At 36.5% G+C, this 9166-nt stretch overlaps 1 protein-coding gene across 1 annotated transcript; it reads left to right on the top strand.

Moving 5' to 3' along the window:
- Positions 1–611: 611 nt before the first annotated feature.
- On the top strand, positions 612–5847 carry LOC108377329 (uncharacterized). The gene is made up of 3 exons (XM_017633591.1): positions 612–1997; positions 4996–5077; positions 5419–5847. Exons 1-3 carry the CDS (start codon positions 901–903, stop codon positions 5422–5424), a joined length of 1185 nt encoding a protein of 394 aa, XP_017489080.1. The 5' UTR covers positions 612–900; the 3' UTR covers positions 5425–5847.
- Positions 5848–9166: the final 3319 nt, after the last annotated feature.

Genomic DNA, 9166 nt, shown 5'->3' with positions numbered 1-9166 from the left:
GCTCACTTTACTTGTAGCTTGCTGACTTGTAACTAACTCACCTCGTGGTGGCGGCGCCCTTATATACCTGCGCTGGCACTTATGGCAACTCTAGAACATTCTGAAGTTTATCGCTCATTCTCTTTCTCTCGCTGTTCGCAGTGTTCATCCAACTTGACGTTTCTCTTTGTGGAACATTCTACATCATTCCTCGAACATTCTGCCTATTTCTCGTTGTTCGCTTTGTGTTGCCGCAGTATTCGCACAGTATACCAGTAGAAAAGGTTTTTGTTTTTGTAGCTGTTTCGTGGTGAAAGTCCTTTATGGGCGCCAAATTTCCCCACAAGAAATTGAGCGCATGGTTGCTTTTGCATTCCAAAAGAACGAATATTAGAAAACATTGAAAAAAAGTCTGAGATAATACAATTATATTCTACTAGAAATAAACTCGATAGTGTGCGCTAATTAGATAATGTGATAATCATGTTTAAAAACTCTTTTCAAGTCTTATTTTTCAGAAAATAATATTGTGGATCAGATTGCTCTGAGCGCTTCAGTTGTTTACCAAGAAAATGCACCCCTGTTGGTTATTATTTCTGTATCGCAAAGCGGTGAGTTTCTATTTCTTCTGCTTATTTTCCACCGAATTTAAACAAACATCTCTTTGACTATGAAATTAGTCGTTTATTGCTGTTTTTGGAGGGACGCGAAAACATCCTACTGTTGGGGGATTTCAATGCTAAGACCAGAAGATGGGGTAGCCCAAAGGACCTTCCTAAAGGTAAAATTCTGCTCGATGCGATTCGAAAGGCAAATTTCAAATGTTTAAACGATGGTAGTCCTACTTTCGCTACTAGCAAAAACTGTCCAGGCAGCCTTTCAGTCTTAGATCTTTCTTTTACTAACTCGAACTGTCAGCTTATGTGGAAGGTGGTCCGTGTTTTTGTCGGGGGCAGCCATCACTGGCCTATTATTATAGATCTTCCAAACGTTGCGAGCAAACCGGTTCCGTTCGTTCAAAAGCGAAAGCTTAACTCGGCGCTGGCTAGAATTCACTGTAATGAGGGGGTTGATGGTATCTGCGAGGCCATAAATAAGGAGATTAAAGGAGCCACGATTGATTTAAACTCTGTAAAGGGTTCCCTCAAAGCGTGGTGGAACGAGTCATTAAAAAAACAATTTCGCCTGCTTTCGGCGTGCAGGAAGAAAGCGAGGCTGACGAACAATGTTAGGGACTTTGAGGAATTACTTAATATGGAAGAGGAGTGGAAAGCGGCTGTAAAAAAAGCAAAAGCGGACTGCTATCGGGCGAGAATTAGTGAGTTAAATGAATACCCGAACACTACAGATGCATGGAGGTTCGTAAATAGTGTTAAGGGGACTCGTAAAAGTGTTCCATTTTGGCCCAGTGATGAGCAGGCTCAATATTTAGACTTATTAAAAAACCAATGCGCAGTGCGGACCGTTGAAGTGGGTCGGGACTGTCAGGTCAGCGACAATGGGTGTATGGACGATTCGGGGTTAGAGTTTTCGGTGGAGGTGTTTGATAGCGTTTTGAGGAAAAAGAAGAAATCGGCGGGGGGCTTGGATGGCGTAACATTTGGTATGCTGAAAGGGCTGCCGGTAGACACGAAGGAGGCTTTAGTTCACGATTTTGAGAGGCATTTTTTGGAGAATAGAGTTAGAGAGGAGTGGAGGAAGATCAAGATCGTACCTATTCCTAAGCATGGGAAGGATCTTAATGATATTCAGAATTTCAGACCTATATCGCTTCTTTCAGTGTTTGTGAAGAGTATCAACATGATTATAAAAGAAGAGCTAATGGAATGGGCGGAAAAAAATAACGTTTTTCCGGATGGCTGTTTTGCATACAGAAAAGGGAAATCGGCGACAATGTGCCTTAATGAGTTCATTTACTGGTCCAGCAAATTTAAGAAGTGTAGGAAAAAAGTTTTCGTGTGTGTATTGGATATTTCCGACGCGTACAATTGTGTCAGCATCGACAAGTTAGATTACAGGTTAAAGGTTTTAGGAGTCGATAGCAGAATTCGTAATTGGGTGATAAACTTTTTCTCCAGAAGAACTCTTGTGTTAGGAAAGCATTCAGTTGAGGTTTCAAATGGACTACCCCAGGGGAGCTGTCTGTCGCCGCTGCTTTTTAACCTTTATACTGCAGGGCTCCACAGGTTGAATGATGATAGCTCGTTGATGTTTCAGTTTGCGGATGATTTTGCGTTCATCTGTTGTGGTAATACTGAGCTGGAGGCTATAAGTGCCCTTGAGGGCAAACTGATGGCTTTCAGTAATAGGTGCAAAAGTCTAAATCTTGGCATAAATGTGGAAAAAACCAAATTCATGTGTGTAAATAGCAATAGGTTTAGCTCCTTTTCTTTATACTTGGATGGTAAAGAAGTTGAGCAGGTCCGCTCGCTAAAGTGGTTGGGGAGGGTAATTACTGCGAGTACATCGGTAAATAATCAGGTTAGCAGACTAAAAAGGATTGCGGTACCGGGTAAGAATCTTATCAAATGTTTAACACCTATAAAAAGCGGTTTGGTGCCCAAAGTAGCTTTAAATTTTTATAAGTCCTTTGTGAGAAGCAAGGTGGAATACGCTAACTCCACTTATGCGGATGCACCTATTGGGTACAACAAAAAGATACAAGTCATTTTGAATGATACTCTTAGGCGGTGCTTGGGGCTTCCTCCAAGTGCTCCGGTGCATGTGAGGTATGCTTTGGCAGGCGAGCTTCCCCCTCTGAAAAGAGCGGAATGGTTGGCTGCCAAGGAGCTCAGCAGACAGTGGCTTGTAAATCCTCGCCTCAGGGATGACCTGATGAGTGGGAGTGTCTCTAAATCCAGTTATTGTTTTGTTTACGAAAAGCACAAAGCCGTTTTCAATCTTCTTGGTACTGATGTTTCTTTTTGTAGGCATCGTAACCTCCACGTGGAGCTTTCGGAGCTGGGTACTACCAAAAATAATGTTAGTACGGTACAGTTGAAAAGTATTTTTGTCTCTAGACTAAGGGAACTGCAGAATAGTGGTTTTTACCTCCTTGCCACGGATGCGTCGGTTTCTGATGGAAGGGTGGGTTTCGCAGTCCATGATCCTCAAAAAAATGTGTCATTCTTATATAGAGTAGTGGGTGATTTTTCCTCCACCTTCGGGGAGCTTCTAGCAATCAGGCAGGCGGTTCGGATGATGGTCAAGTTGGAGTGTAAGAAAATTGCCATTCTTTCAGATAGCATGGCGGCGTTGAGATTAATTAACAAGAAACGAACGACTAATCACATTGTTGCGGAGATTCAAAATTTGATGCACAACTCAAAGTTTGAAAGCATAAAGCTTAGTTGGGTTCCCAGTCATGTGGGGTTAGTGTACAATGAGAAAGCGGATTTAGCGGCAAAGGCTGCAGTGAGAAATGGACAGGACATGCATATAAAGTTTACGGTTGAGGAGGGGCTTAGAAGAATTCGGCAAGCCATTTGGCGTGAGTGGGAGAGTGAGTTTTCGGATATTTCTCAATCCAAAGGTAAAGTTTTTGCTGAAAATGGAGGTAAGGTAACTGACTCCCCTTGGTTCTGCGATAAAAAATGCAATTTTTCCGTTCAGGAAATAAAACTAATAAATAGACTCATGTGTGGACACACATATGGAGAGATTTTTTTAAGTAAGTTTAAAGCTAACATCACTGATGCTTGTTTATGCTGTGGGGTTAGAGAGACAAATGACCATCTCATTTTTGTATGCCAAAAGTTTTCCGCCGCCAGAAACAATTTCACTATTTTTAGTAAATACAACTGCTTAAAAGAAATTTTCGCCAGTTTTGATTATCGCCATCTCAGGGAGTTGCTTTGCTTTTTGGAGACGGTGAAGCTCGACACGCTTCTTTGAGTATAAAAAGATATAGATATAGGGAAAAAAAAAATTAAAAGTGTATGTATGTATAAAACAGACATATGTTTGTTTATTGTTAAGTAATAGTCGTTTTAGGGAAAATGAAGAAAAACAATTACAACCAGTCAATTATTATTAAAAAAAAAGAGAAATTTTAATGAAAGCAAGGAAAACAAAAAAAAAAGTATGAAACAAATATGTATGCATGTTTGTTCCGAATGCTTTAGAATGTAGTCATATGATTAAATTTTTTCTATTCAATCAGATATGGAATTGGGCACGTACGATTGTGCATTTAAAAAATAATAATAATAATAAAAATAATTATATTAGTAATAAAATAAAAAGAAGAGAAAGAAGAAGATGATGGATGAGTGTCATTAAGAGATATGTATGACTGGTTTGGAGTCTGGATGTATCTACCTCATTGTAGTTAAATTTTCCATATGTACATGTATTACGATTCTTTTGTGTTAATTGTAAAGATGCCTAAATTAGTGTTTTTTCTGCAATCAAGTTCCTTTGATTCTGCTGGTACAACCACATTTTATTAATTATAAGATAGTCGATTCACTTTATTACTTGGCTTAAAAAATGAATTACTTCTGTAGTTTTTGGTGATTTTGTACTCAATAATTTTTTAATTTCCTCATGAATATGAAAATTCATCTTATAACCTGTACTTACATGAATACCTGATAGGGTACAAACCTTTTATTCTTGTATAAAAGGCAATCAAAAAAAAAAAAAAAGGCTGATAGAGAATTTTGTATTTATTGTATTATAATGTACGTAGTACGATAGGTTAAATTGGTGATCAATCACTTTTGAATTTGTGCAGTTTGAATTTTTTGCTTGGTTTATCATCACTCGTCGGGTCACCGCTCACTAAAAGCTTCGCATACAATTAAAATCTTCTTGGATAACCTGGCTCTTGAGGACATCATAACAGTCCTTGCCAATGTTCTATACGCGTTGTTGCGTTTCTAAACAAAAAAAAAAAAAAAAAAAGAGTTTATATTTCTTGGTAATTCGGTTTGTAAAGTGGTAAACAAATTATTGAAATTTATTTATTTGATGTGTTTAACATTTGATTAATGCAATTGTCTGCCTTTTCAGACTATTAATTACAAGCACAGCATCATCAACGGTGATTGCAAGAACTACTGCAATCCCTGCGGTTTTTCCTCTTGGTAAATGCGTTCTGGTCGTGACCAAGGGTGGTCTCCCAATCGGCCGGGAATAAGGTTAGTCATTTTCAATTTTATATCTTTGTTCATCGACATTATATGACATGTCATCATTGCAGGCTATTGTTGCATAACAAAACGCCACAACCACCGCTGTGGTAAATATGTTCCAGCAGTACTGCCAACCGCCGTCGGTGTAATGATTTCGATAGCTGAACAAACGCCATCTCCTGGGGATTCCCACATGCCGACAATAGCTATTATATCACGTGTGAATGCAACTGCGGCTAAATTTGGTTATTAACAGTGCAATAGTGCCATCTCATTGGCAAAAACACTAAGGGATGCTGGCACATAGAGGTTGTAAAGTTTTTGGAATCGATGAACTTACTCGAAGAAGACGATGGTCGAAAACATATGATGAAACATCTTCTGGCGTGCCTTTGACAATCGTTAAGTTAAGACGGAGGCTTCACATACGATATTTCACACATGGCTGGAATTCGTTAGCGGACAGAGCACACATTTACAAAATATTTATCGTTCTGCAGAACGTGCATGCATATTCGATTCCGATTTTATGGGACGATTACGGAGGACAACCGAACTTCAGTGGGTTGGCCAGTGGCTGAAATGGTATTACCGATGGCAACTAGCAACTGAAAGCTGGTAACTGAGTTGCTATATTGGCACGAACTAATCAAGGCTGTCATAGAATCCATCGTAGTCCGATTTTCCGTGAAATCTATGAAAATGCAATTAAATTCGAGTAGCTACGAACGCAGTGCATATGCTAAATTTCTCGTACCTAGCTAAAGTGCTTGACAAAGGCAGAAGGCTTATCTTCAACATTATAACTTAAAATAAAAGAGTTAAAGATATGCAATAAAAGAATACAACAGAACCAAAAAATCTCAAAACTATTAAACATAAAAAATTGCACGAATAAAATTCATAATTTAAAATAAAATAAAATATCGCAATTGTTTTTTATATGTACATACATATTTACAAAATGAATCTTAAAGCACCCTCAGTAAGTCCTAAACATATAAACGACTAATAAGAAAAATAATAAATAACAGTAATGTGAACAAGTATGTCGAGAAATCTCTAAATAGTAGCGAAACTGTATCTGAATAATAACAAGTAATTTTGAGCAAAAAATACAACCGACTTTAATGCTCATTCAGGTCGTTCTGGTTACGTAGATCCGACTGTCCTCCCTTTTTTTAAAAAGGTTAAAAAAATGAATACGTATTCTACAGAAATCAAGATACATATTTAAGGACTTTAAGTAAAAATAAACAAAGGAAAACTTGTTCGTGATATCTCGAGGTGTATCCATGATACAAAAATCTGAAGGTAAAACCGCTGAGAGGCAGCCTGAACATTTTTGAAGTTTGCTAACATTACAAAAATGTTTTCAAATTTCCAATTTCACAAATACATTCTCATTTTCAGTCTCAAATAAATGAAAATTTCAATATTTTCATCTATTTGTTTTTTGTTTTACTTTTATTTGGCATTTGAGTTGCTCTCAAAATTTCAATTTTATAAAATAGACAAACTTCAAAAAATAAATGATGGCCGACGAATTGAGCAAGCGCCTTTTACCTTTAAATATTTGTATCATGGGTGTATTAAACAAGGTGTTATTGACAACTCAGTGCGGCTCTCTTAATATTATGTAAAAAATATAAACAAACGATTCAAAATGCATAAAATTTTTTTTTCAATTTGACTATAGGATGGTTCTTCTGAGAGCAATATCAAATTCAATCACACTTTGTTAAATACATTTTGATCTCTACCAAATAATATACTTCCTCTGTAAATATTCTATGAAGTGTTCCAAAATTTGCTCCGAGCGCGTTCATTGTTGATCATTTGATTTAAATAGTTTGTCATACAATTAATACTATAGTTTAATCGGAGTTAATATATTCTTCAGTAATTAATTATATTATATTAAAACATAAGCTTATAAGAAATTTTTTAGTCTTAACATTTATATCGTGTTCTAAAATTCGCTCCGAGCGCGTTCACTATTGATCTTTTGATTCAAATATTTTTTGTCAAGCATTCAGTAGTGAAGTTTGTTCGGAGTTAATTAATCATATTACATTGAAATATAAACGTATAATATGGTAGAAAGTTAGAAATTATTTAATCTTAATATGCATATTTCGCTCCGTGTTCCAAAATTCACTCTGAGTGCGTTCACTATTGATCATTTGATTTAAATAATTATTTATCAAGCATTCAGTACTATAGTTTGATCGGAATATATATATTCTTAAATAATTGATCACATTTTATTAAAATATAAACCTTTAATAGGGTACAAATTGTGAAATTATTTGGGTTTAACATGTATAGTCGGCCAGAGACAATTGCAGAAAACTGCAACTACTCGTGAAAACTTACAATAAAAACAATGTAGATGAAAGTAATAAATTTTATTATTAAAATTAGATCCATATATAAAACATTTTACATCATTTATTTGAAGTAAATCGGAATATATTTTTACATATAAGATAGTTTCCATTTAACTCATAAAGTACATATTTCACTACAAATATTTTTAAGATCATTTCGAATTGCAAAAATAGCGCTAATTAGTTGTATTGAAGTATGAAACATTTTATTACGTTCATGCTTACTTATAAAGCGCATAACAATATTTCTCTCGCCATTTATCCGATGTTAAAATTTTTCACCACATTATTTTGCTGCACAGCACCCTGAATGCGGCAAAATAGTTGCTCGCAACCCTCAAGTCCTTTATGGGGACCAAATTAACAGCTACAACAACAAAAACTTTCTACTGGTATACTGTGGTATTCGCCACAATATGTATATACCACATATAACTATGTACTTTAAGGGCCGGTTGTTCAATGTCTGGTTATCACTACTTGCCGGTTAAACATCATTATCGACGATTTCGACAGCATGCATATAACATGTGATCGATAAAGCAGTCGTTGTATCTAACCGGAGCTTCTACCTCCGATTTGTGCTAATCGGACATTGAACAACCGGCCCTAAATGTAAGTTCATTAAGAGACAAGTAAAAACGGAATCAAAAAAACTGTGCAAAAAAACAACTAGCGCTCTCTCAATGAACTTCAACCATATCAGGCGCTGGAATCTAAATTTCATATAAATCATTCTCATATACTCTTATAAGCTAGCACTCACCAATCTCTCCAGCGATGTAAGCGCTTGCATCCAGGAAGATCAGTAGCTGTAAAGAAAAGGAATATGCAAAAAAACTTCCAGGGCAGACTCATACGGGTGAGGTACAAACTAAATTCATATAGTTGCGTTCATTTGGATTTAGCACTTATAGAGGACGGAGCTCTTCCCTAACTACCGGCCGTGGCATCAAAAACAAGTGAAGTTGCATAAAAAAAAAATGTGGAAATTAATTCTATTACCGACAAAAACTTAACTAATCAAAGGAATTCCCGAAACAATAAAATTTAGTTGAAGAAATGAATTAAAACTTATGGTGAGAAACAACAAAACCGGCAATTAAAACTTATCCACTTTACTTAGTTCTGCTAATGTATACTAGGTACTAAAAGCGAAAATTCTACTAAAACTCATGGGCAAAACTTAAATCTAATTCATCTTTACATGGCTTAAAAATGCTTAAAAAACTCAGGAAATGTGCCAAACAATAAATAATGTGATAACCAAACTTGGAACAAGTGTTCCGTTTTTTTTCCAAAATTCTGCGAAACTAAAAACTATAAATACATACATATGTACTATATAAGTATGTATGTAATACGGCCTCACGAGTTCCCTATGTACATATTCCCTATACATAACACTATTCGCACATAGCACTGGAATTGCCCGATGGAATTTGGGAATTGCATAAATAAATGTAGTGAGCGCAATGACTGCCGCGTGTGGGAGTTCCAGCGTATACACTTCCCGCGTTGAGTCTCTAGCGCTCCCGCCGTATGTATGTATGTATGGATGTTCGTTCCTTGTTTTCCTTCCTCTCTCCTTCTGGTACAAGTCTCCAATTCGTAAGTGCTCTCGCTTTCTATTTACATAGGTCGTTGCTCTATCCG

Source organism: Rhagoletis zephyria, unplaced genomic scaffold (assembly GCF_001687245.7).
Source record: "Rhagoletis zephyria isolate East Lansing unplaced genomic scaffold, Rhagoletis_zephyria_1.1 Rzeph_scaffold_00105, whole genome shotgun sequence".
Taxonomy (NCBI): domain Eukaryota; kingdom Metazoa; phylum Arthropoda; class Insecta; order Diptera; family Tephritidae; genus Rhagoletis; species Rhagoletis zephyria.
The sequence above is the reverse complement of the archived record's forward strand: the minus strand, read 5'-3'. Positions and strand labels throughout refer to the sequence as shown.